We start from the raw sequence: 26,109 nt of genomic DNA on the forward strand, positions 1-26,109 counted from the left end.
ACATTATGCTAGTTCTCTATCAGCGCTGATTTCGACCGCGACTGGCTTACTGGGCTGGCCTAGTATAAACGGGGTATTACGTCGTTGTCAAACTAATCATGCATAAATAGACAAACTATTTATGTTAATTTATCTAAACTTGAAAACACAAACTCCCACATCCATTTGCGCGCATAAATAAATAAATAATAAATCATTGAAGGCTTTTGTTTTGTAATATTATTATGGTATATATTTATGGTAAGGAAGCTGTGGATTTTTTTGAAATTAATAAATATATACATGATCAGGTTTATAAGTTACGTTCTGGTTCCGTTCGTCCCAGTTGATCATAAAGAACAATAATAAAGTATATAAACATAGCATTACAACGGTTCATCAAATTAGTGGTGCTGGTTCATCCATCCAATTTTGTTTTTATACTCGAGGTTTATCCATTTTGATCTGTTAAGAAATTACGGCTTATAATACAATATGGATTTAGTAAGAAATTTGAAACGAAAGAAACTAAAAACTCGAAAGTGTCTAAATAATTTAAGAAAAAGGTTATTTGGCGAATCGGATAAAGGAATTATAAAAGACAGCAATTCAGCGGTTAATAAAAATGATTCGGAAGAATACTTCAACACTAAACCTTTTTCCAAAAAAAAGAGTCGTTTGACTTCACCTTTACTTAATAAGGCCGTTCAATCTGAAACAATAACAAGACACACTCTATCATCAACTCAGGACAAAACTGGTATATCTAAAAACGTAAATGACACAAGCATAATTATTTTTAATGAATGTGTATCTAGTTTGCAACGACCTTCTTTTTCTTCTGATACAAGTTATGATATGATAAAAAACCCTTTTACTGAAATTATAAGTTCAAGAAACAATAACTACAATTTTTTTGACAATGCTCCATCAAAAAGCCCATCACTTTTTAGTTCACTTAAATCTGAGAGAACCATGGTTAGCTCTATTGAAGAATTGTTATCCGACTCTGTTGAAAACTTGCATATAACATCACCAAAAAGCTTAAAAGTAAGTAAGTTTTAATTTTAAGAGCAAAAAATGGCATACAATCCATCTAGTGACCTATGCTGAATTTGCTACAATATCAATAATATCTTTCCTTATAAGCAACCCTTTACTAGTTAAAAGATTGCAGAACTTCCCGTTTTCTTGTTATAAAAGAATGGAAGGGGAAGCTACCAATGCACAGTCATTAGACGAAACGTGAAATTACTTTCTCTTCACACTTACCTTCAGCGTAGTTGTGACAATGCACTAATTGAGCAGCCTGTCCATGCGGCTGCTAATGCTGATGTAGATCAAAAATGCTTATGAAAACTATACATCTGCATAATTACTATGTACAAACTATATTAAAGATATCCTACTAATATTATAAAAGATGGTGATGAATGGATGGATGTTTATTAGAAGGAATCTCCAGGACAGCTCAAGGGATCTTGAAATTTGGCATAGATGTAGAACATAGTCTGGAAGAACACATAGGCTACAAATTAAGTTTTCTTGTATTCACGCGTACAGAGTCGCGGGCGATAGCTAGTATCGATATTAAACATTTAATAATCACACAGGATATAGATATGCTATTACTTTCATATTTATCCTTCCATCAAAATAAAATTAAATCAAACATTACAATACAATTGCAGAATGAATGGAAAAGTTTTGAAAATGGCCATTTTGGAAAATTATCTTCTGAAACCATAGTTGAAGAAAATCCAACAACCTATATAAAACTGGGATATGTTAAACACACAGCTGCAGCTCATGGAGATGCCTTAACTACCTCCATAAGTAGATCAAGCTCACCACTATATATTAGCGACACATCCCATGTGTTATCTGTGTGTGGTGATGACATTCCTGAATATATTTATTATCCACATAGACTGAATCAATAACACACAAGGTGGTTTTTCTTACCTGCTAAAAAAATAGGATCTATGGGAACATAAAAAAAAATACATATCTAAGTACTAAAACTTTACTGAATGCAAGATCTATACTAATGTGATATTCTCTAGTTCTGTTATTAGATCCATGTGTTTGAAAGCATCTGGTTTCTTATTAAATGTCTCTAGCAAATGCTGCTTGGTTAAATCTTTACCACAAAAATACATTTGAAACTGGTTTGCCAAGCATTGTGCCTCCTGGCCATTCAGCACATTCTGCAAAAGGATTTAAAGTACAATTACATCAGTAGTCCACTAAAAGTTGTATTATTTTACTAAACCTTGTCAAATATAGTGGATTCTTTTGATAACTCACTGAAACTACCACTTCAAAAAGAAGGAGGTTATCAATTCAACTGTATTTATTTAAAAATTGAGAAATAAAATAAAAATTTAGAAAAAAAAAAGCTGACTTCATAAAAAAACAATCTCAAACAACAAAAAGTAACAAAATAATGTCATGTTAACCCTCAAAAGTAAGTAAGTTCTCTTCTTTCTTGTAACATGTAACATATTGTTTAATTATGGTTATTTTGGAGTCCGTTTCGGCCTTAGTAGGGACATAAACATAATTTTTAGCAAAGTCCTTGCGTGAATGTTTCACATAAGTAATTAAGGTATTGTCTGTAGTTAAGTGAACTTTCACTCATAATGTGTAAACCTCACAATACTTCTGATAAAACATTTCTTCTAACAATTTTCACTAAATCTTAAAATTGAATAATGTCATGGCCACAGTATGAAATTTCTTTCTCTCTGAATGACACATTCTGCACAACTGGATTTACAAATAACAAATACTTCACAAATAATAAGAGAAATAAAAATTACCTTGTCATATTCTCCTCTCATCAACACTATTCCTTTGTGGTTGAGTTCTGTATAATGTATCATTGTCAAACATTCAGGTGCATTTTCTTTATGAACCTGAAAAGAAAATCTTTTTTGTAAGACATTCTTGTTCCTTGTAACATTTTTAATTTGACAAGTAGAATATAAAAACCTGAAAGGCAAGAAGCGGTGTAAAGTGCACGGTGTGATTGTGGCACTGACACATTATGAACTCGTATCCCTCAGATCGCGGCAAGGGAAATAAGAATGTAGGATAATCTTTCATCTTTTCATGAACCGTGGTATAAACATCAAGAGGAATTGTTGCTGATATCACTTCTTTGTTCTTATGATATTCTTCCCAAATATTTTGAATATCTGAAGCATCTTTTTCTGTTACCAAATCTAATTTTAAAATGGCCTCAAGCTTTTTATCTTCAACTGTTATATCCTTGCTTAATGTTTCCTTAGGGTGTAAAACTGAGGAAAACTGTCTGAAAATTATAAAAAGATTAATCAAAATGATGAATTACAGCAAATTATCTCTTATGATAAAAAAGTAAACATTTCTGTGTAATTATGTAAGGCTATTATTTTTATTTTATATGCTTTTCCCAACAAAGTTTGATTCTATTATGTTGTGTTTATACATCAGACTATTATCAGACATCAGACTATGAGTATTATATTATATATAAAAATGTATATATAATACCTGGTGTCAACTACGCCCAGCTTCTTTTCTTTTTCTTTCTGTTTAGTTTTCTGCTGTTCCTCTAATCTTTGTAGAAACTCTTGGGGAGAAGTTTTCTGAAGGGTAGCGATACGATCAGCGTATTTTTCATAATAGGGATTCTTTTGCAATTGCTCCACAGCTTTTTCTAGCTTAGTTGGCGATGTCATTATATTTCGAAAACTTAATCTATTTAGTACAATGAAACTATTCGAAAGATGCCGAAACTTAAAAGCCATAACCTTTGAGTTAAACAGCTAACAATATTACATCTTTTGAATAAACTTTAGGTATATAACAAATATGATCACAGTATTGTTACCTAACCCAGTAATGTACTCACACTTAAATCTGAGTAGAATATTGTGATCTACGAAAGTTATAAATTTAATTATATAATGGCAGTTTTTTGACATTGACAGAGGCAGGATTTTCAGTATGGTATTATTATCTATGACTGTCTAAGGAGTTTTGATAGTTTTTAGTTAGATGTCACATCGAAAAAGAAGTAAATTATTATTTTGTAAATATAAATGTCAAATATGTTTTTTCTTCGTCTTTCCTGTTCATATATAATACAATGCTTACACATTTTTCAAAAAAGTGAATTTTTATTTAATCCCTTAAACATTTTGGTCCTTCGAGCCGGATATTTTATAAGAAAAAATGGAGACTGTTCAACTAATAGAATTACAAGAAGAACTTAAGCAAACTCTTTTAAAAGCTCAAATAAATTTTAAGAAGTCGCCCCGTGAAAGAATTACAACGGCTTATGTGGAAGCAAGACTAAATACATTACAGCTATATTGGAGTAAGTTTACAAGCAACCATGATCAAATTATAACTAAGATGGACAAAAGTAATAGATCGCAACTTGAGTATTTCGAAGAAGATGTCTATAGTAATGTGGAAGAAAATTATTATATTTACAAAGGTGAGTTAAACACAACATTACAAAAATTGAACCCCATGCCATCCGCTTCGAGAGAAGAATGCAACTTTAAGCAAGAAGACGATGTTAAGTGCTATAGTAGAGATGTCAAGCTACCACGTATTACAATACCGACATTTTCTGGCAATTATACTGAATGGCAGTCATTTTATGATTTGTTTACATCCTTGATTCATAACAATGGACACTTAGATGACGTGCAGAAGCTTCACTATCTCAAAAGTAGCTTATCAGGAGAGGCAGAAACATTGCTTAAAGGAGTACCGGTAACCGGAGACAATTATGTAGAAGCGTGGAACATTTTAAAAAAGAGATACGATAACAGGAGGTATGTTGCGAATTGTATTTTTAAAAAACTTTTTGGACAAAGAAATATTACTCAAGAATCGGCTTTTAATATAAAACAATTATTAGACACGTCCATCGAATGCATCAATGCTTTAAAACATATTGGTTTGCCTACAGAATATTGGGACGCAATATTAATTTACATAATTGTTTCAAAATTAGACGAAAATAGCCTTAAACAGTGGGAAGAGACAATTAGTGCAGATAATACAGATGATTTAGTAAAATTACAGAAGCTAACAACATTTCTAGAAACTAGATTCAGGACCTTGGAAATGATTGAGAGTACCAACTTAAAGTCAAGGACAATGAAACCAAAAATATTTCACGCAACTATTGAGCACAAATGTTCTTACTGTAAGGGAAATCATTATATATACAACTGCAAGGAATTTGTAAAATTATCCATCGAGAAGAGGTATGATTTTGTACAAAACAATAATTTATGTTTTAATTGTCTTATTCCTAACCATCCTGTTATTAAATGTAAACAGCTTACGTCTTGTAAAATATGTAATAAAAAACATCATTCACTCATACATCCTGAAAGAAAAAGCATTGCAAATATGAACAGCGCAGAAACAGAACAGAAAGACCCGAAGGAGAAGGATTCAGTAGTAGCGGCACACTTCTCTGGAAGAAAACAACCCGGTCAAGGTGTATTGTTACCGACAGCTCTAATCGATGTTATTTCAGACAAGAATAACTCACACATCGTACGGGCTCTGCTTGATCAGGGGTCACAAGCCTCGTTTATCACTGAGAAGATAGTCCAAGCACTTGGTTTGAAGAAATCAAAATGTCACAACGAGGTCGTTGGCATAGGTGAAGGCAATAACAAACTGTATTTAAAAAATACAGTTACTTTTAAGCTGAGATCGAGGTATGACACAACCTTCAACCTAATTGTCCATGCATTTGTTTTAAGATCCATAACAACCCTTTTACCAACCTGGGGTATAAAGGGGTCCACCTGTACTTTGATAAAAGATTTACCGTTGGCAGATGCGACGTTTAATACTCCTGGTAGAATTGACTTATTATTAGGTGCCGATGTATACAGTAAGATTCTAGACAATGGCGTAGTAAAAGGTACAGATGGTGTAGTAGCACAGTTCACTCGTTTAGGATGGATCCTGTCGGGTGAAGTCACGGATCAAAAACAAAACGGGCAAAAAGAAGTTATTAGTATGCACATCAGAACATTAGATAATGATTTACTGAAGAAGTTTTGGGAGATAGAAGCAGACTTAGGAAGTAGTAAGAAAATATTAACAAAGGAAGAAGAGATATGTGAGACAATATATAAAACTACTACAAAAAGAGACGAGAATGGAAGATATATCGTCTACCTTCCATTAAAACAATCTCCTGAAGAAACTATTGTAACATGCGGTAATACAAAGGATCAAGCCATGCGAAGATTTACACATTTAGAAAATAGATTTAAAAAGAATTATTCTCTAAAGGAAGAATATCAAAAGGTGATTAAGGAGTATTTAGAGTTAGGACACATGGTTAAGATAGATGAAGAAGCACAATGTTTGTATTTACCACATCACGCAATTGTAAGAGAAGACAGAGATACCACAAAGGTACGAGTAGTATACGATGCCTCCGCGAAAGGTAGTAACGGTTATTCTCTCAATGATTGTATGCTAATTGGACCAACACTTCAACCCGATCTACGTCATTTACTAATTAAATGGAGATCATACAAAGTTTGTATTGTAGGAGATATTGTTAAGATGTATAGACAAATAAAAATCACTGAAGAACACTCAAACTTACAATGCATCGTATGGCGCGATGAACAGGAACAACCTTTGCAACACTACAAATTAGTTACAGTTACATTCGGCACTGCGGCAGCGCCTTTCCTTGCTGTTCGGACTCTAGTTCAGTTAGCCGAGGATGAAGGTCATAAATATCATACCGCATCTCATATCTTAAAGGATTCTTTTTATATGGACGATCTGATGACAGGAGCAGAGACAGTAGAACAAGCATTTAAGATCTATGAAGAAATAAACAGTTTATTATTAGATGGAGGTTTTGAGATGCAAAAATGGTCCAGCAATTCAAGTGAGTTATTAAGTCAGATGAAGAATAAGTCCAGTTGTGAGATAGAAAAGTTGACATTTAAAATGGATCCTATATTCAAGATTCTAGGTTTGACATGGAATAGGCAGAATGACAGTTTTCACATTACAGTCCACTTACCAGAGTTGTCTTATTCCATTACTAAAAGATACATCTTATCAGATATTTCTAGATTATTTGATCCATTTGGGTGGTTATCACCTGTTATCGTGACTGCGAAAGTATTTATACAGAAGTTATGGCTTTGTAGAAGTGATTGGGACGAGGAACTGCCACTTGATTTAATTAATCAATGGACTAAATATAGAGAGGAGTTGAGTAATTTACAAACTATTAAGTTACCAAGATGGTTGAAATTACATTCAAAGAATAAAGTCGTGGAGATACATGGATTTGCAGATGCCTCAACAACTGCATATGCTGCAGTTGCGTACATAAGAGTAATAACAGAAGAAAATGAAGTGAGTGTTGATTTAATAGCTGCCAAAACTAAAGTAGCTCCATTAAAACAAATATCTGTTCCAAGATTGGAATTATGTGCTGCTGTACTACTAACACGCTTGCTGAATGAAGTAAGAAATATTTTGAATATTCCTAAAGAAAATGTCTTCGCCTGGACGGATTCCACGGTAGTTCTGTCTTGGCTGCAGTCACCGCCAAGCAGATGGAAAACTTTTGTAGGCAATCGAGTTTCAGAAATTATACAATTAATGGATAACGATAAATGGCATCACGTAAGGTCTTTGGAGAATCCAGCTGATCCCGCTTCTCGTGGAATTAGTGCACGAGAGTTACGAACAAACGAATTATGGTGGCATGGACCGAGCTGGCTAAGAAAAGAATACATTTTGTACGAAAAGAAAGACATTCCATCGACAGAATTAGAAATCAAGAAAAATGACGTTAAGGCACTACATGTTTCAGGTGAAGTTTCTATATGGGAAAGATTTTCTAACTTAAATAAACTAAAAAGAGTATTAGCATACTGCCGGAGAATGACGTTTAAGAAATCGGAGAAGAAATCTACTTATTTAACTACTAAAGAATTGAAAATCGTAATGGACAGATTTATATTACACTACCAGGATATGTGCTTTAGTGAAGAAATTCAAGACTTGAAACAACACAATAAGGTGAAAAGGAGAAGTAAACTGATTACTTTAGATCCATTTGTTGACAGAGATGGCATATTGAGAGTAGGAGGCAGGTTGAATGAGGCCAGTTTGTCAAATGATTTTAAACATCCGGTTATTATACCTAACAAGACTCACCTCATGAAGTTGATAATAAAGGATGCACATCTTAAAACAATGCATGGAGGTCCGCAGTTAATGATGTCATACATTAGAACAAAGTTTTGGATGTTTGGGCTCAAATCTGCAGTACGACAATGCGCAAGAGAATGTACAGTTTGTATTAGACATAAAGGTACAACTTATCAGCAACTAATGGGTCAGCTACCTGCTATGCGTGTTACACCACAAAGACCTTTCCTAAACACTGGCGTTGATTATGCTGGTCCTGTGCTGATCAAGACATCAAAAGGGAGAGGAAACAAATCTACAAAGGGTTACATATGTATCTTTGTGTGCATGTGCACGAAAGCAATACATTTGGAAGTCGTTTCAGATCTTACATCGCAAGGATTTATAGCGGCGTTTCGTCGATTTGTTGCCCGAAGAGGTTACTGTAAGAATATATGGAGTGATAATGGTACAAATTTCATCGGAGCAGCAAAAGAATTAAAGAAAATGTTTATAAAGACTCGCGCAAGTGTCATCAAAGATATAGCAGAAATATTAGCTACAGAAGGTACAGATTGGCATTTTATACCGCCAAAATCACCTAATTTTGGAGGACTTTGGGAAGCGGGGGTGAAGTCGGCCAAAAGACATTTAACAAGGGTAATTGGATCAGCTACATTAACTTATGAAGAGATGTCAACACTGTTAACACAAATCGAAGCTTGCTTGAACAGTAGACCATTATTTCAACTGGAGGGTGGAGAGCAGAATTTTCTTACTCCAGGTCATTTCTTAATTGGAGAAACTCTAACAAGCGTACCAGATCACACCGATAACAATAATTGCAACATAAATCTTCTTACGAGGTGGCAACTTTTACAAAGAATGACATCCCAATTTTGGAAACGTTGGCAGTTAGAGTACTTGCATACAATGCAACAAAGATATAAGTGGTACACCAGAATTCCACCACCGACTATTGGAGACGTTGTCATTATAAAAGAAGAGGATATCCCGCCAACGAAATGGTTACTCGGTCGAATAATTCAGCTACATCCAGGACCTGATCAACTAGTACGAGTCGTGACAGTAAAGTGTAAAGGGGACACTATTCTAAAACGACCGTTATCAAAATTAATATTCTTGCCCAAAGATACTTATTTTTAGAATATCCCTCACGGTGGCCGGTCTTTAATGATTTAAAAGACAAAGGTCTTTGGTGGCCGGTATGTCTAAGGAGTTTTGATAGTTTTTAGTTAGATGTCACATCGAAAAAGAAATAAATTATTATTTTGTAAATATAAATGTCAAATATGTTTTTTCTTCGTCTTTCCTGTTCATATATAATACAATGCTTACACATTTTTCAAAAAAGTGAATTTTTATTTAATCCCTTAAACAATGACCTTCCAGTTTTTAGGATTACTACCTATAAGGCCTAGGCCTAATGTTGAAGATAAAAAAAACAAAGCAAACAATTTGTAACTTATGATCTAAGAGCGCATAGTAATTGCTTTCTGTTTTAATAGATATAGCTTTAGGATTTTTCAAGAAAATACTAAGATATGTTCAGTAGAATCAGTAATGAGTAATCGCATCATAGCACCATTAAACCTATAGTCTTTTACACAGGTGGGCACAGTTAATCGAAAAGTTAACTTCGTTAATCGTTAATACGTTAATTAAAAAATTAACTTCGTTAATCGTTAAAGCGTTAAATTCTCGAAAATTTAACGCAAGTTAAAGTTAATCGTTAACAGTTAACCATACCAAAATTATACATACTAATTTCACACTTTTGTGGCGACACTTGTTTAAAATAGTAATTTGACTATATATTGTATAACACATTAGTATTAGAGACAAGTATGAATGCATTATAGTATATTTCATTACGAGTGCGGAAAGCCTGTCATTGCAAAGAGCCCCGACAAATGTCTACCCGAGCCGAGGCGTAGCAGAAGGGGAGGGTTGACAGTAGGAAAAAGTTGTAATGACGGTTCCGCACGTGCACTGAACAACTATTTTAATACAGTTGCGAAAAAATTAAGCAATTTAATAGAATAATAAAAACACAATAAACTCAACTAACTAAAATGTTTGAAAAATGGCGCCAGCCGTAAAAGAATACAAACAGATTTTTTTTGTTTTCTTCACCCATTCTGGGTAGGCAAAGGGAACTATGCCCAAACGGCCAAGTCTTCAGTAGAATAATTTTATTGATATGAAATGAAAATGAAATTTAATGAGATGAAATAAAATGAAACCTAACCTAATTCATTGAATAAAATCATTAAATCTGATATTGTAACACATTAGGAGCTTCTTTTTAGAAATATTTGCATGAATCATAAAAACTTCAATGATTTTTTTTGTAAAAACTTCGTTTTTGGTTTTTTCTTTTTAATAGACATTATTTTGACAGTTGGGAACGAGAACGCACGAGTTTGGAAAAGCTAAAGAAAAAGCACGAGTAAAAAAATGTTTTAATACAATTGCTCAAAAAGGGATTGGAGGGTATTGCAGGGACAAAGAGCGTTCGGAATGTGGGCTATTACATACTCTTGCTTTTATATACTCGTAATGAAATATACTGTTTCGAACCTTCTTTTGATTTTGTCCTGTTGTTCACGTCTTTCCCGGACGCTCTGATGCATCACAGTTGCACGCGAACTTAACATATATCAATTATCAACTCGTTCGTTCACCATTCGAGTCGCCGACAGTCGCCCACCATAGTTGAACTTACGAGCGTGGCGTGGCGCGTAATTTAAATAAAATGACAGCACGTCTCCAAGTTTCTAATTTAACGATTAACGGACTTTTATTAACGGAAGCTGAGTTTAACGGAAGTTAACAAAAGCGTTAACACTTTTTGAAGTTAACTTAAAAGTTAATCCGTTAAGGAAAATGTTAACTTCGTTAATTAACGATTAACGGATTAACGAGTTAATGCCCAGCTCTGGTCTTTTACTATTAGCATCTAAAACTACACGCTTTACTAAAACATGTGATACTTTTTTTGGCATTTCGAAAATATTCAAATGGCAACATAGCAACATAGCAACACCTGCACTGCCGCTCAAAAACGCTGTTACATTGGTTACATTAATTCAATTCGTACTTTAGCTTGTTCATCGACTATATCTGTTTATGTATTTTATCTTGTACAAATCTTGTTATTTTGACGTAGATTTTCTAAAATAAAAATGGGATAACTATTTTCCTAAAAATTCTTCTTCTAGCGAGTTATTTTTTTTTACTGGGAAAGAATGAATCTTTTCATTACATTAAGATCTTACTCTGTAGTTAATGAACACGATATTTATCTTAAGAAAAAATATTTTGGATCAATTTCTAAATTGTGCAGAAAAATATATCTCATACATATTTTTCGATCCAATCCATTGTATACCGTATCTAACATATTCGAATGCCATTGTTTTAATACAAATTTCGAACGAATCTTTTGCCAATGTTCTTCGATGGATCTTAATTCATTAAATTATCGGATCGAATCGTGTATCTACTGACGACCTCCGTGAAGTTAGCCCCCTCACTTTAATTTTTTTAACTTTTTTTTACGCAAATCGTTTGAGAATCGTTTGAGAGGGTTTGAGAGAAAAGAAATATCGTTTGAGAGTTCCTACTTTCTCCGTAAAAACAATTTCAAATTCTAGTGTGAAGTTGGCCCCCTCACTTTACTTTTTTTTATTTTTTTCAATGCGAATCGTTAGAGAGTCGTTTGAGAGACATTAAGAGAAAAGAAATATCGTTTGAGAGTTTTTACTTTTTCTGTAATAAATATTTTAATTCTGGGCATCGAAAGTTACAAATCGATTTTCCTTTTTTTCCGAATTAAATATAGCAATCATGCACTAAGACGTTTCAAATTTATTGTGTAGGAAGAGAATGCTTAGAAAGTGATTGAGAGAAAAGAGAAATCGTTTGAGAGTTAATAAAAGTATTAACTCTCAAACGATTTATCTTTTCTCTCAATCACTCTCTAAGCATTCACTACCTACACAATAAATTTGAAACGTCTTAGTGCATGATTGCCATATTTAATTCGTAATAAAAGAAAAATCGATTTGTTACTTTCGATTCCGACATTGAAATATATATTTCAGAAAAAGTATTAACTCTCAAACGATTTCTCTTTTCTCTCAATCACTCTCTTACCATTCTCTACCTACACAATAAATTTGAAACGTCTAAGTGCATGATTGCCATAATTATTTCGGAAAAAAAGGAAAATCGATTTGTAACTTTCGATGCCCAGAATTAAAATATTTATTACAGAAAAAGTAAAAACTCTCAAACGATATTTCTTTTCTCTTAATGTCTCTCAAACGACTCTCTAACGATTCGCATTGAAAAAAATAAAAAAAAGTAAAGTGAGGGGGCCAACTTCACACTAGAATTTGAAATTGTTTTTACGGAGAAAGTAGGAACTCTCAAACGATATTTCTTTTCTCTCAAACCCTCTCAAACGATTCTCAAACGATTTGCGTAAAAAAAAGTTAAAAAAATTAAAGTGAGGGGGCTAACTTCACGGAGGTCTACTGACGCCTTATCCATGGAAATAGTAATCTAATCTTTGAATGGCCTTTTACATGCTCTTTCTTTGTGATCTTATCTGTTGTCACCAGATGTCACTGTCATTTCTTGGAGGAAGAGTAAACAAAATAATTAAATAACAAATGTCGTTGTCTAAGGTTTAAAAATACATTATAAAATATTTTGTTTATTTGTCATATATTTATTTAATACAAAAACAAATTTAATTCAAAATGTCAATTGAAATCGAGTCTGCTGAGTAAGTTACTATTTGGAAATGTAACCTTTAACCATTAAAGTTTTTGATGCGCCGGATTTAAGTAAAAATTATGTTTTTCAGTGTTATACGCTTAATACAACAATATCTGAAAGAATCAAATCTTACTAAGACGCTTCAAACCCTTCAGGTCAGTAACCGTTTGGAATAATCAAAAAGTTTACAGTGGTAGATCCCGCAACAACAATATTTGTTGGGTGCACGAATTGGCCGGGTCGACCCGTGCAATACCACGACCACACAGAAGACAGGCCTGCAGTGGAAGCAATTCCGCGTTTCGTCTGATGAGTGTGGTACCGGAGGCCTAATTTTAGTCCTCTTTCCCTTCCCACCCTCTTCTTATTAGGAAAGGATGGGAAGGGGAAGTGGATTTGGCGGAAGAGGGGACGCATAGGAAGGAAAAATATCCTCTTTCTGTATGTCCCCTTCTTCGTTGATTAAAGGTAGGCAACGCATCTACATTTGCAGATGTCTTTGGGCAACGGTCGCCTTGCTATTGCGGTGAATCTAGGTGGCCGTTTGCTACCATTTGATATAAATAAAAGTTATATTTAATAGTATACAAGCAAGAACTAAGAATATTATCTGAAAGCATGTCTATCTATAATTCTTTCAGGAAGAAACTGGTGTATCTCTGAACACGGTAGACAGCGTGGACGGCTTCTGTGCCGACATTAACAATGGGCACTGGGACACTGTCCTCAAGGCCACAGCCTCTCTCAAGTTACCAGACAAGAAGCTGATGGAGCTTTACGAGCAGGTAGTGCTGGAGCTGATCGAGCTGCGCGAGCTGGGTGCCGCGCGTTCTGTGTTGCGCCAGACGCAGCCCTGCCAGCTTATGAAGCAACTCCAGGCTGACCGCTACATGCATCTCGGTACTACCACTGCTATATTCAATTCTCTACTACTCTATATCCAACTGTCTCAGAGATTTTCAGAGAAGCAGTGCGGATCTGTGTGTGTGTTGCCCCTTACAGCAGGGACTATTGGGAGGATCAGTCAGTCAAAGGACAATGCTATTTTAACTTATTTGAGAAAGTGATTATTCAGAAATATTTTGGAATTTTAAGGGGGGTTTGTATTGGGAAGTGTTGTGGGTGATGAGTGACTGTGGAAGTATTGTGGCGTTTGCAGAGAACCTGCTGTCGAGGTCGTACTTCGACCCGCGCGAGGCGTACGGCTCGGGCGGCGGCAAGGAGCGCCGGCGCGCGGCGTTAGCAGCGGCGTTGGCGGGCGAGGTGTCCGTCGTGCCCAGCTCGCGTCTGCTGGCGCTGCTCGGCCAAGCGCTCAAGTGGCAGCAGCACCAGGGCCTGCTGCCCCCCGGTACCTATAGCTCCTCATCTCTGTCTAACTGACACTCAGTCTCGTAATGCTCTACGCTCACTTATGACCAATTTATTTACTACACTAAATATGAAGAGAATAGATATTAGAAGTTCTGCTTTAAATTAAAGATATAGGTACATGATGATGCTAAACTGTTGTAGTTTTAAACTTTTGTAAACTCTGGAGATAATTGTAATGCAGCAAATTGCTGAAGCAGTAGGCAATTGTTGGATCTGCATGTCCACAGCAGAGGCAAAAGCAACAGGACAAGTTATGGGGTCTGTACTGGGGGACATGAAACGGTTCTTGATTATTTCAGGAACGACGATCGACTTATTCCGAGGCAAAGCGGCAATCAGGGACGAGGAGGATGACCAGTGTCCGACTCAGCTCTCCAAAATCATCAAGTTCGGCCAAAAGTCACACGTCGAGTGCGCCAGGTATGATAGTTTAGAATCGAGGCCGAGTACGTACAAACAAGATTCTAAAAATTTTACAAATTCTCGTACTATTTTTCTTCGCGATAGGTAACGCATTTGCAACATTCAAACTTATCGTAGGTATGTATCGGCAATGGTTCTTCTGGGCGGTCGCTCGTCTACCAACTTGTACTCTATGAAAGCTTGGGCCGTTGCAGATTCTCTCCGGACGGGCAGTACCTGGTGACGGGCTCGGTGGACGGGCTGGTGGAGGTGTGGAACTTCACGACGGGCAAGCTGCGTAAGGACCTGCGCTACCAGGCGCACGACGACTACATGAGCATGGAGGAGGCCGTGCTGAGCCTCGCCTTCGGCCGCGACAGCGACACGCTCGCCGCCGGCTCCATTGACGGCAAGATAAAGGTGCGTGGTGTGGGGCGGGGGCGGGGGCCGGGGCGGGGGCCGGGGCCGGGGCGGGGGCCGGGGCCGGGGCGGGGGCAGGCAGCGGGCAATGACGCGCGCTCTGTCGGCAGGTGTGGAAGGTGTCGAGCGGGCAGGTGCAGCGCAAGTTGGACCGCGCGCACGGCAAGGGCGTGACGTGCATACAGTTCACGCGCGACAACACGCAGATCTTGTCCGCGTCCTTCGACCGCACCATCCGGTGAGCCCAGCATTGCATTGTGCCGCGAGACACGCTTTCTCAACTACATATTGAAGTAAAATGTCTAGCTGCGCTTTAAACTATTTTTACCCGACTGATACAGACAGTAATGTTTTTTTTTTTGTTCCTATATTCTACTTATTCTTGTTGTAAGCTGTCAAAAGAATCTATTGTACTTGTATTAAACAAGATATAGCAATAAAACCTCTTTCTCACAAGCGCTGCTCTCTACGTGTCTCTACCGTTTCTGTGATCAATGTATGTACTCGTACAAATAGTGGTCACTCGCGACAAGAGCCGTGCGGCCGGTCGTCTGCTGGATAAACTATCCGAGTTGTGAATACGAGCCTGCAATAGTTGCGCGACCCTTTAATTACATCCATAGGTAAGGGATGTAGAAAAGGCGAGAGCGGTGCGTTAGGACATCGGTCCTCTGTGTCGGCAGCATCCACGGCCTGAAGTCGGGCAAGCTGCTGAAGGAGTTCCGCGGACACACGTCGTTCGTGAACGAGGCGGTGTTCACTCCGGACGGGCACGGGGTGCTGAGCGCCTCCTCCGACGGCACGGTGCGGCTGTGGAGCGCGCGCACCGGCGAGTGCACGGCCACATTCAAGCCGCTGGGCTCCGGCGAGCCGCCCGTCAACTCGCTGCTGCTCACGCCCAAGAACCCCGAGCACTTCGTCGTCTGCAACCGCACCAACACCGTCGTCATCATGAACATGGCGGGCCAGATCGTGCGCTCGCTGTCCAGCGGCCGGCGCGAGGCGGAGGGCGGCGCCTTCGTGTGCGCGGCGCTCGGCGCGCGCGGCCGCCTCGTCTACTGCGCCGCCGAGGACTTCGTGCTGTACGCCTTCTGCGCGGCCAGCGGCAAGCTGGAGCGCACCATCAACGTGAGTACTCGCCGCCGCCGCCCGCACCGCCACCTTCTCCTTCTCCTTCTCAACCGCCTCTTCTCACTTCCACTTGCAGATTCACGAGAAGGCGGTGATCGGCATGACGCACCACCCGCACCAGAACCTGCTCGCCACATACAGCGAGGACGGTCTACTCAAAATCTGGAAGCCCTAGCGACCTTAGGTCATTATACGAGTAGGATAAATCATTTGTACATACACCGTGGTAAGAGACGAGGACGTCCGCATGTTGCCACTGGTAACTATTGTTAGGCGAGTTATTTTATTTGTGTGACTCATCTAAGATAACCACACCTTCATTTGCCCGAATGTGCAAGTGAAGAGCAATGCGAGGAACAAAAGGCGAAGACTAATTCAGTGTGACGCGGCCTCTCCGTCAACTCTAAATCCGTTAAGTTTGTATACAAAACTGATTTATCTCATGTCATTAACTCACACATTTGTATTAAGAAGTCATTAAACTATAAAATCTAAATCTATCTTTCAATGGCCATCATACAAATGTTGCTGCAAAAGACGCCCAAAATTTGTTGAAGTATTATGAGTACAATAATATTATTTATATCTTAGCTGTGCCCGCGACTTCGTCCGCGTGAAATACTGCATTTTTTTAGGCTAATTATCTTACTGAACCGACGTGCTATGCTTTGACGTATGGATGTTGAAGAACAGAGAGAGGTGTGTCAGGACCGCGCCAAAAGTAGGTCATGGATCTCTGCTTACCCCTCTGGGTTACGGGCGTGAATTTTGTTGTTGTGATATTTTACTTAAACTAATAAAAAAAATGTTGCGGTACTTTACTTAAAGTTACATAATATTCACATAAACATCATATACTCCAGTAGTAGTATAGTCCAGTCCAGTCCAGTATATATTCATATACTCCAGTACAAACTTTCATTCCCTATTCCCTTTTGTTATATTGCAGCCTTGAGGGTAAAACTTTTACAAATTTCAAATGTCGTATTTATTTATATCAAATCAGCAGCCTAAAAAATAAGTTTTCAAGTTTCTAACTGTAAGAATGACGATACTTCCACACAAATTTTCAACCCCTTTTTCGCGTTAAAATATAGCATTATTAAATAAAAAAAGTGGAACTTGTTTTTGCACAACCTCACAATGTGAGTATCTTGATTTGAAAGTGAAAGAGCTCGACTGGTCCAATTCAGTTCATAAACTTTTAGATGTGGCTAAACTAAACTATAATAAATAAAAAGTACTGACATAGAATAGCAGATATTTATTAAATATAAGGCTAGGGCAGCGTGTCTGACGTGGGCGCGGGAGAGGCGGGCGTGGGCGCGGGCGGTAGGCGCGGCGGCACGAGTCGCGCGTCCGCCAGGTAGGCGTGGGCCGCGGCCGCACGCGCCGGCACGCGCTCCGCGGGCTCGTAGCGCAGCATGGCCTCGAAGAGCGCGGCGGCGTGGGGCTGCGCGCGCGCCGCCTCGGGCAGCAGGGAGCGCGCGGGGCGTGCCGGCCAGCGCGGGAAGGCGGCGCGGAAGTCGGGCAGCTGGCGCGCGCCCGGCCACAGTGTCTCGCCGGGCGTGCCCAGCGCGCGGAATACGCGGAATAACTGGTCGATCTCGCTGTCGCCCGGGAACAGAGTGCGCCCGCTCGCCTGCGACACACGGAGCCCTTTGAGCCCTTCTATCCTCCAGTAGTGGTTATTTCACTCGCAATACATTTTCCTTTTGTGATACGTTTAGAAATGTAGCAGCGACCGACGTGAAATCGCACATCGAAGATCCGCAAAAAAGTTCCCGATTTTACGAATAGTATGTTATTAGTGAAAACCAGAAAAATTTGAAGCCGCGGTGCGCCCTTTGTACTGATCTGTATACATGCAGATAGCCTCCCATGGGCTGATCAGGGGCGGCCGATTCACTAGCTTGATACATCAATTAAATATACTGACAATGAAAAAAGTTGGTGTAAATATGGGGTAATAAAATTTACGAAATTGCATTATTATCTCCATCACTTGGTAGACATGTGCACGCTTGACTTGTGCAAAGTTAACGACAATTCAGTTGCAGTTAACAAGTGGTATCCCATTGACCCAAACTATCGGGATTCGAATCACAATGCTAGGACACCGCCGTATCAGTGTAATTGCCAGCTCACAAACAACGCAACACTTACCATTTCTGCGTAAATGCAGGCGAGACTCCATACATCCACCGCCGTGGAGTAGAACTTGGCACCGAGCAGGATCTCGGGCGCCCGGTACCACAGCGTGACCACCTCGTGCGTGTAGGCGCGAACCGGAATGCCGAAGGCGCGCGCCAGCCCAAAGTCCGCAATCTTGATGCGCCCCTCCGCGTCCACGAGCAGGTTTTGCGGTTTGAGATCACGGTGCAGCACGCGCTGCCCGTGGCAGTACGCCACTCCCTCCAGGAGCTGCCGCAGGTAGCTCTGACACACATCCCCGTATATACAAATATAGCCAAATATGCAACAAGAACTCAAAATTAAATTGCACCATAATAGAATTTCAGTTATCTTTTTCTTTCAATTATTACCTTAACTAGATCTAAATCTAAAGGTCCACTAGTAAGATCCATAAGACGTTTGAGATCAAACACAAGGAACAACTTGGAGTCAACCAGCAGCACATCTAAAAGGCGCACAACAGCCGGGTGCTTCAGCTCGCGCAGCACCGATATTTCACGCAACGCAGTCGATGGCACACCCTCCGGCTCACTGTGCACATTGTAATGTAACTACTATACTATATAATGGTTACAAGAATAATTAGTAAATTGACAAATATCTACTAATATTTTACACATATAAAAAAAGTAGATTTACAAATTAGCACTTGACAATTAAAGTGGGTAACCTTACTGTCAGCTTCATGTGTGTCTTATTTATACATGCCACACATTGACTGCCCAAACTGTCCTGGGATTATTGATGGCTCACATTCCTATCTTACTGACGCAATATTATTAATATTATATATGCGAAAGTTTGGATGAATGGATGGATAGTTGTTTATTTGAAGGTATCTCCGGAACAGCTTAACAGATCTTGTTGAAATTTGGCACAAATATAGAACATAGTCTGGAATAACACATAGGCTACTTATTACATATATTTTTAATTCTGCGCAGACAACAGGTTGTATATACATATAATAACAATTAAGAACAAGCACAAAATGTGCTTTATAAACTCATCATGCAATCCTTGGAATTACTTCCACTTTCACCTTCAGTGTGGTTGTGGTATTACACCAGATCAATACCAGGCAATCACAGGCCATTCACACAGCAGCATTCAAATGGTTTAATGTGATCTACCACTGTTAAAATACATTGATGGAAATTCTAGTATTTTCGCCTACATACTACCAGGTAAGCAGAGTATGTTCCTAGTTTTTTTTTCATATCCTTTAATAAAGTGTTTTATCTGACAAGATAAAATTTATACAAAAATATTTGCATATGCTTAATAAAGTGCTAAATAAATAATCTTAAGGAGTAATATATATATATTTAATGTGAATAACTGACTGTCTGTCCCATAGTAAAAATAAACAAATTGAACACCCACACTGGAAAACAGTTCCACTATTTAGAATATCAACATTAATAAAGGGACAATAAATAAATTAATAAAGGGACATACAATAGGAATTTACAATGCTCGAATCCTTAAAAAAAAAATTTAACCTATAAAGAGGAATGTATTCCAAGCAAACGTCAATTTTGGCGCCAAAACTTACTTTTCAAGTTTTATTTTCTTTAAAGCAATCTCTTTTCCAGTTACTCGGTCTCTTGCCTTATATACTACTCCATATGTTCCTTCTCCGATTTTTTCCACTTTCGAAAAGTTCTCCATTAAAAAAAATGATAATTATGATTATAACTGAGCTAACTTTAAGAGCAAATAAGATATATTGAATTTGCAAACATAATACTAATGTGTTGTTTTGAATAAATAGAAGCGAGTCGTTGTTTCCAAATGCCAATGCAAAGTCAAATTGTCAAGTGTCAATGTCAACGTCAATAATGGCAATCAGTATTGCCAATACTGTAGCAATTAATGCGTTCTGCGTCTTTGGGTCTACACATTAGAAAATCTACGGTCGCAATTCGCAACCCTATGGCCGTAGAAATTCTGCGGCTCACAGTGGCAGATAATTTCGGCTTTCATGGCGGCTCTAGACGCGCCGCGAATTCGCGCCAGGGGTCTTACCCTTCACATTCGCGGATGTTCATTTTCATTCATGAAACCAACCACAACGTGGACTTTTTTTTTTTTAAAGAGGGAATGCTTTACGCCGTGTCCCGGGAGTTATGTGGGATTCTCTCCCCTAAAGGGGAGCCTACTAAACTACCTACTAAAGGCTATGGAAGCCGGAGAGGCGGGGTTTTAGTCCTGAATCCCCAGCCCGTATCGGCGGATCCGCTATCGGGTCCCGCTGTAAACCCTACCCGGCCGCGGAGTGGCTGGATAAGTGTGATGCATCAGAGTGTCCGGGAAAGAAATGACCAACAGGACAAAATAAATAGTATAATTCATTACGAGTGTATAAAAGCACGAGTATGTAATAGCCCACATTCCGAACGCTCTTCGTCCCTGCAATACGCCACTTTTTGAGCAACTGTATTAAAACCCTTTTTTACTCGTGCTTTTTCTTTATCTTTTCCAAACACGTTTCTTTTCCCAATTGTCAAAATAATGTCTATTATAAAGAAATAACCCACCACGAAGTTTTTACAAAAAAAAATCATTGAAGTTTTTATGATTCATGCAAATATTTCTAAAAAGAAGCTCCTAATTTGTTACAATATCAGATTTAATGATTTGATTCAACGAATTAGGTTAGGTTTCATTTTTTTTCATCTCATTAAATTTCATTCTCATTTCAAATCAACAAAAATAATCTACTGAAGACTTGGCCGTTTGGGCATAGTTCCCTTTGCCTACCCAGAATGGGTGAAGAAAACAAAAAAAATCTCTGTTTGTATTCTTTTACGGTTGGCCATTTTTAAATCATTTTAGTTAGTTGAGTTTATTGTGTTTTTATTATTTTATTAAATTACTTCAGTTTATCGCAACTGTATTAAAAATAGCTGTTTAATACATGTGCGAAACCGTCATTGCAACTTGTTCCGATTGTCAACAGTAGACATTTGTCGAAACCGGCTTCCGGAACTAGTAATAAAATATACTATACTGCATTCATACTTTTCTCTTATACTAATGTGTTATAGAATGTATAGTGAAATTACTATTTTAAACAAGTGTCGCCACAATAAGTGTGAAATTAGTATGTATAATTTTGGTATGGTTAACTGTTAACGATTAACTTTAACTTGCGTTTAATTTTCGAGAATTTAACGCTTTAACGATTAACGAAGTTAATTTTTTAATTAACGAATTAACGATTAACGAAGTTAACTTTTCGATTAACTGTGCCCACCTGTGGCTATCACTATGTTGCAATTGCAATGTATCTACATCTAGAAATTTGACTTCTGATTCTGCCGAAAAAGGTAGCAGAAGCTCTTTGGCTCTTGGCGATAGAACCATTGCATTTTGATTTCTCATACGAGGTTTGAGCGCTGAAATCTTCGGATCAGACAACAACCTTTACTTACTTCAACCTTTTTGAATTTTGATGGCTCGAGTGTTTCTAATTCACCTCTTATACTAGTTCTTATAGCCAGTTTTGGTTGGTTGGTTGGTTGGTTGGTTGGTTGGTTGGTTGGTTGGTTGGTTGGTTGGTTGGTTGGTTGGTTGGTTGGTTGGTTGGTTGGTTGGTTGGTTGGTTGGTTGGTTGGTTGGTTGGTTGGTTGGTTGGTTGGTTGGTTGGTTGGTTGGTTGGTTGGTTGGTTGGTTGGTTGGTTGGTTGGTTGGTTGGTTGGTTGGTTGGTTGGTTGGTTGGTTGGTTGGTTGGTTGGTTGGTTGGTTGGTTGGTTGGTTGGTTGGTTGGTTGGTTGGTTGGTTGGTTGGTTGGTTGGTTGGTTGGTTGGTTGGTTGGTTGGTTGGTTGGTTGGTTGGTTGGTTGGTTGGTTGGTTGGTTGGTTGGTTGGTTGGTTGGTTGGTTGGTTGGTTGGTTGGTTGGTTGGTTGGTTGGTTGGTTGGTTGGTTGGTTGGTTGGTTGGTTGGTTGGTTGGTTGGTTGGTTGGTTGGTTGGTTGGTTGGTTGGTTGGTTGGTTGGTTGGTTGGTTGGTTGGTTGGTTGGTTGGTTGGTTGGTTGGTTGGTTGGTTGGTTGGTTGGTTGGTTGGTTGGTTGGTTGGTTGGTTGGTTGGTTGGTTGGTTGGTTGGTTGGTTGGTTGGTTGGTTGGTTGGTTGGTTGGTTGGTTGGTTGGTTGGTTGGTTGGTTGGTTGGTTGGTTGGTTGGTTGGTTGGTTGGTTGGTTGGTTGGTTGGTTGGTTGGTTGGTTGGTTGGTTGGTTGGTTGGTTGGTTGGTTGGTTGGTTGGTTGGTTGGTTGGTTGGTTGGTTGGTTGGTTGGTTGGTTGGTTGGTTGGTTGGTTGGTTGGTTGGTTGGTTGGTTGGTTGGTTGGTTGGTTGGTTGGTTGGTTGGTTGGTTGGTTGGTTGGTTGGTTGGTTGGTTGGTTGGTTGGTTGGTTGGTTGGTTGGTTGGTTGGTTGGTTGGTTGGTTGGTTGGTTGGTTGGTTGGTTGGTTGGTTGGTTGGTTGGTTGGTTGGTTGGTTGGTTGGTTGGTTGGTTGGTTGGTTGGTTGGTTGGTTGGTTGGTTGGTTGGTTGGTTGGTTGGTTGGTTGGTTGGTTGGTTGGTTGGTTGGTTGGTTGGTTGGTTGGTTGGTTGGTTGGTTGGTTGGTTGGTTGGTTGGTTGGTTGGTTGGTTGGTTGGTTGGTTGGTTGGTTGGTTGGTTGGTTGGTTGGTTGGTTGGTTGGTTGGTTGGTTGGTTGGTTGGTTGGTTGGTTGGTTGGTTGGTTGGTTGGTTGGTTGGTTGGTTGGTTGGTTGGTTGGTTGGTTGGTTGGTTGGTTGGTTGGTTGGTTGGTTGGTTGGTTGGTTGGTTGGTTGGTTGGTTGGTTGGTTGGTTGGTTGGTTGGTTGGTTGGTTGGTTGGTTGGTTGGTTGGTTGGTTGGTTGGTTGGTTGGTTGGTTGGTTGGTTGGTTGGTTGGTTGGTTGGTTGGTTGGTTGGTTGGTTGGTTGGTTGGTTGGTTGGTTGGTTGGTTGGTTGGTTGGTTGGTTGGTTGGTTGGTTGGTTGGTTGGTTGGTTGGTTGGTTGGTTGGTTGGTTGGTTGGTTGGTTGGTTGGTTGGTTGGTTGGTTGGTTGGTTGGGTTGGGTTGGGTTGGGTTGGGTTGGGTTGGGTTGGGTTGGGTTGGGTTGGGTTGGGTTGGGTTGGGTTGGGTTGGGTTGGGTTGGGTTGGGTTGGGTTGGGTTGGGTTGGGTTTGTTTTTTTTTTTGTTTTTTGCCGTCTCCGTTTCTTCCTTGCATGGCAAGGATTTGATTAGGTTTCTTTTGCTACTATTTACTTTTGTTGTTTAATTTTAAATGCGGCGTGTGTTGCTTTCGTGATTCTACTTTAGGACTTATTTGTTTTATTTATTTTGTTACTAGTTTTATTTCCATTAAATTTTAATTTCAGGTTGTACTCTGTTTCTAGTTTAATCTGCTTCCGTTCCTCTTTTTAGCAGCCCTCAATACCGATAAGCAAAACCGCTCCAGATGTGGCCTGGAGTCTGGTCTGGATATTATTTCTGATATAGTTGTTTCATTAACTTTCATTCCTGTTCTTAGTTCCAGGTCACATCTGTCGCGGTCATGCATCGGGCACTCCAGAAGGAGGTGCTGCACCGTCTCCGGGACCGCCGAGTCGCACGCACATGCCGGATCATCTTTCAATTTATATTTATGAAGGTACGCAGCGAAACCTCCGTGACCCGTCAATATCTGTGCCAATGCTGGTCTGTTCTCCAGATTCTTTATAATCTTATATGCGCCGGCCACCTCAGGAAAGAACATTTTGGTGACCGACGCTGTGGCTCCGTTGGTGTATCTATCATTCCACTTTTTAATTGCGGCCTCCCTTATTCGTCTCTTGACGTAGGATAACGGGCATTTATCATATGCCGGGGCAACTTTATTTTGGGCCGCTGCCAACCTTGCCAGCTCGTCGGCACGCTCATTCCCGGGGACCCCCACGTGAGCCCTCACCCAATAGAGCCGGAGGATTTTACCATTCCCCTCTATCTCCCTTATATTCCGACGAATATGGGTAGCGAGGGGATGGCGCGTGTCCGGGTTCCGGACCAAGTCGAGCGAGGAGCGAGAGTCGCTGAGCACCGCCGTGCAGTCGAAGCCGCGCAGGATAGCCAGATCCGTAGCTCTGGCTATCGCAAGCAGCTCCGCCTGAAAGACGGTGCACACCGGCTCCAACCTCATTCGCTTGGTCCGGATCTCGGACCCATCCCGCCAGTAAGTGTATGCGGCCCCCACCCCGTCCACAGATTTACTCCCGTCCGTATAAATCCGATGGACGGGGAGCTGCAGGTCAGCAACAGTCTCGGGGCGCATACTGTCCAGACACTGGTATTTAATATCTGGCTCACTGGCGGGATGTGAAGCCTTTAGAAAGGCTTCACGCTCCTCCAGCTCGCGGCAGTCTAACTCGTCAATGGGTCGGCCCCTTTTACACTCAAACAGCCGGGCCGCCTCCCAGATCCGAAGATCAAGTGGGAGAAGGCCCGACAGAATGAGTGCCGCGTTGAGCGATACCGTCCGATGCGTTTTGGCAATCTTCTGTGCAAAGCCCCTCTGGACGGTAGCGAGGGTACTTTGCACAGAAATTTTCCCTACTGCCTTTGCCCAGGCGCTCGCGCCGTACATAATGGTGGGTTCTATTACGGCGACGTATATCGCCCTGACTATTTCCGGACACAGACCCCACTCCACACGGGCCATCGTCGATAGCTTCCTGTATAGTTTTGTGGCCTTCCGGCACACGTAGGCAACGTGGTTGTTAAAAGTAAGTTTGCTATCGACGATGACCCCGAGGATTTTTAGCTCGGTCACCATTGGGACGTCGACGCCGCCCATCTGCACGACTGGTGTGTCGTATCTAAGTTTCCGTGTGACGACCATCGCTTTAGATTTTTCTGCGGAAAAACGGAGCTTATTTACAACACCCCAGTCGTGTGGTTGGGTTGGGTTGGGTTGGGTTGGGTTGGGTTGGGTTGGGTTGGGTTGGGTTGGGTTGGGTTGGGTTGGGTTGGGTTGGGTTGGGTTGGGTTGGGTTGGGTTGGGTTGGGTTGGGTTGGGTTGGGTTGGGTTGGGTTGGGTTGGGTTGGGTTGGGTTGGGTTGGGTTGGGTTGGGTTGGGTTGGGTTGGGTTGGGTTGGGTTAGGTTAGGTTGGGTTGGGTTGGGTTGGGTTGGGTTGGGTTGGGTTGGGTTGGGTTGGGTTGGGTTGGGTTGGGTTGGGTTGGGTTGGGTTGGGTTGGGTTGGGTTGGGTTGGGTTGGGTTGGGTTGGGTTGGGTTGGGTTAGGTTAGGTTAGGTTCCACGGACCTGCTCGGTTGTCCGAGTGGGCGGAGAGGTGAACTCCGACGTGGCGCGTCCCCGGGTGGTGGATAGGGGAACGCCCCGGCATATTGCTGGGGTAGGGCTTTTTTCGCCCCGCGAACCAAACACCAAAACCCGTAAATCCGCACTCAGCGGAAACGGGGGCTCTGCGCACTGAGCGCGGGGCCGCGAGGAAGAAAACCTCTATAAAAAATTACCCTGGTGGCAACACCACACTTGGCGCCCACTGGTCTTTATGATCGGTGGACGCCAAGTAA

General features: G+C 40.3%; 4 protein-coding genes across 4 annotated transcripts; 2 read left to right on the forward strand and 2 right to left on the reverse strand.

Annotated features, from left to right (window-relative positions):
- Nucleotides 1-1,991: 1,991 nt before the first annotated feature.
- On the reverse strand, nucleotides 1,992-3,918 carry LOC106709741 (ATP synthase mitochondrial F1 complex assembly factor 1). The gene is made up of 4 exons (XM_014501603.2): nucleotides 3,520-3,918; nucleotides 2,977-3,298; nucleotides 2,805-2,900; nucleotides 1,992-2,189 (listed from the first exon to the last, which is right to left on the reverse strand). Exons 1-4 carry the CDS (start codon nucleotides 3,774-3,776, stop codon nucleotides 2,022-2,024), a joined length of 843 nt encoding a protein of 280 aa, XP_014357089.2. The 5' UTR covers nucleotides 3,777-3,918; the 3' UTR covers nucleotides 1,992-2,021.
- Nucleotides 3,919-5,403: 1,485 nt separating this feature from the next.
- On the forward strand, nucleotides 5,404-9,719 carry LOC106721755. Its single transcript, XM_045679511.1, has 3 exons — nucleotides 5,404-8,509; nucleotides 8,675-8,844; nucleotides 9,714-9,719. The coding sequence occupies exons 1-3, from the start codon at nucleotides 5,404-5,406 to the stop codon at nucleotides 9,717-9,719; spliced, it is 3,282 nt and encodes a 1,093-aa protein (XP_045535467.1).
- A 3,194-nt stretch (nucleotides 9,720-12,913) lies between these two features.
- On the forward strand, nucleotides 12,914-16,796 carry LOC106709733 (WD40 repeat-containing protein SMU1). The gene is made up of 9 exons (XM_045679219.1): nucleotides 12,914-13,003; nucleotides 13,085-13,151; nucleotides 13,638-13,896; nucleotides 14,156-14,344; nucleotides 14,667-14,787; nucleotides 14,985-15,189; nucleotides 15,300-15,427; nucleotides 15,873-16,317; nucleotides 16,397-16,796. Exons 1-9 carry the CDS (start codon nucleotides 12,978-12,980, stop codon nucleotides 16,493-16,495), a joined length of 1,539 nt encoding a protein of 512 aa, XP_045535175.1. The 5' UTR covers nucleotides 12,914-12,977; the 3' UTR covers nucleotides 16,496-16,796.
- Nucleotides 16,797-17,599: 803 nt separating this feature from the next.
- LOC106709693 (cyclin-dependent kinase 2-like) lies at nucleotides 17,600-20,313 on the reverse strand. The gene is made up of 4 exons (XM_045679512.1): nucleotides 20,075-20,313; nucleotides 18,867-19,047; nucleotides 18,487-18,759; nucleotides 17,600-17,962 (listed from the first exon to the last, which is right to left on the reverse strand). The coding sequence occupies exons 1-4, from the start codon at nucleotides 20,188-20,190 to the stop codon at nucleotides 17,600-17,602; spliced, it is 933 nt and encodes a 310-aa protein (XP_045535468.1). The 5' UTR covers nucleotides 20,191-20,313.
- Between the last annotated feature and the right edge of the window lie 5,796 nt (nucleotides 20,314-26,109).

Source organism: Papilio machaon, chromosome 9 (genome assembly GCF_912999745.1).
Source record: "Papilio machaon chromosome 9, ilPapMach1.1, whole genome shotgun sequence".
NCBI classification, from domain to species: domain Eukaryota; kingdom Metazoa; phylum Arthropoda; class Insecta; order Lepidoptera; family Papilionidae; genus Papilio; species Papilio machaon.

What these genes read in the sequence shown, in the direction of transcription:
- LOC106709741 (XM_014501603.2), bottom strand. Translation starts at nt 3,776, where the DNA reads ATGGCTTTTAAGTTTCGGCATCTTTCGAATAGTTTCATTGTACTAAAT. An exon ending in CTGGGCGTAGTTGACACCAG is followed by an intron (nt 3,299 to 3,519) that starts GTATTATATATA and finishes TATAATTTTCAG; the next exon opens with ACAGTTTTCCTCAGTTTTAC. An exon ending in CACCGCTTCTTGCCTTTCAG is followed by an intron (nt 2,901 to 2,976) that starts GTTTTTATATTC and finishes TTTTCTTTTCAG; the next exon opens with GTTCATAAAGAAAATGCACC.
- LOC106709693 (XM_045679512.1), bottom strand. Translation starts at nt 20,190, where the DNA reads ATGGAGAACTTTTCGAAAGTGGAAAAAATCGGAGAAGGAACATATGGA. An exon ending in AAGAAAATAAAACTTGAAAA is followed by an intron (nt 19,048 to 20,074) that starts GTAAGTTTTGGC and finishes CAATGTGCACAG; the next exon opens with TGAGCCGGAGGGTGTGCCAT. An exon ending in CCTGCATTTACGCAGAAATG is followed by an intron (nt 17,963 to 18,486) that starts GTAAGTGTTGCG and finishes CGTGTGTCGCAG; the next exon opens with GCGAGCGGGCGCACTCTGTT.
- LOC106709733 (XM_045679219.1), top strand. Translation starts at nt 12,978, where the DNA reads ATGTCAATTGAAATCGAGTCTGCTGA. An exon ending in ATTGAAATCGAGTCTGCTGA is followed by an intron (nt 13,004 to 13,084) that starts GTAAGTTACTAT and finishes TATGTTTTTCAG; the next exon opens with TGTTATACGCTTAATACAAC. An exon ending in TCACACGTCGAGTGCGCCAG is followed by an intron (nt 14,788 to 14,984) that starts GTATGATAGTTT and finishes GGGCCGTTGCAG; the next exon opens with ATTCTCTCCGGACGGGCAGT.
- LOC106721755 (XM_045679511.1), top strand. Translation starts at nt 5,404, where the DNA reads ATGAACAGCGCAGAAACAGAACAGAAAGACCCGAAGGAGAAGGATTCA. An exon ending in AGGAAACAAATCTACAAAGG is followed by an intron (nt 8,510 to 8,674) that starts GTTACATATGTA and finishes TCATCGGAGCAG; the next exon opens with CAAAAGAATTAAAGAAAATG.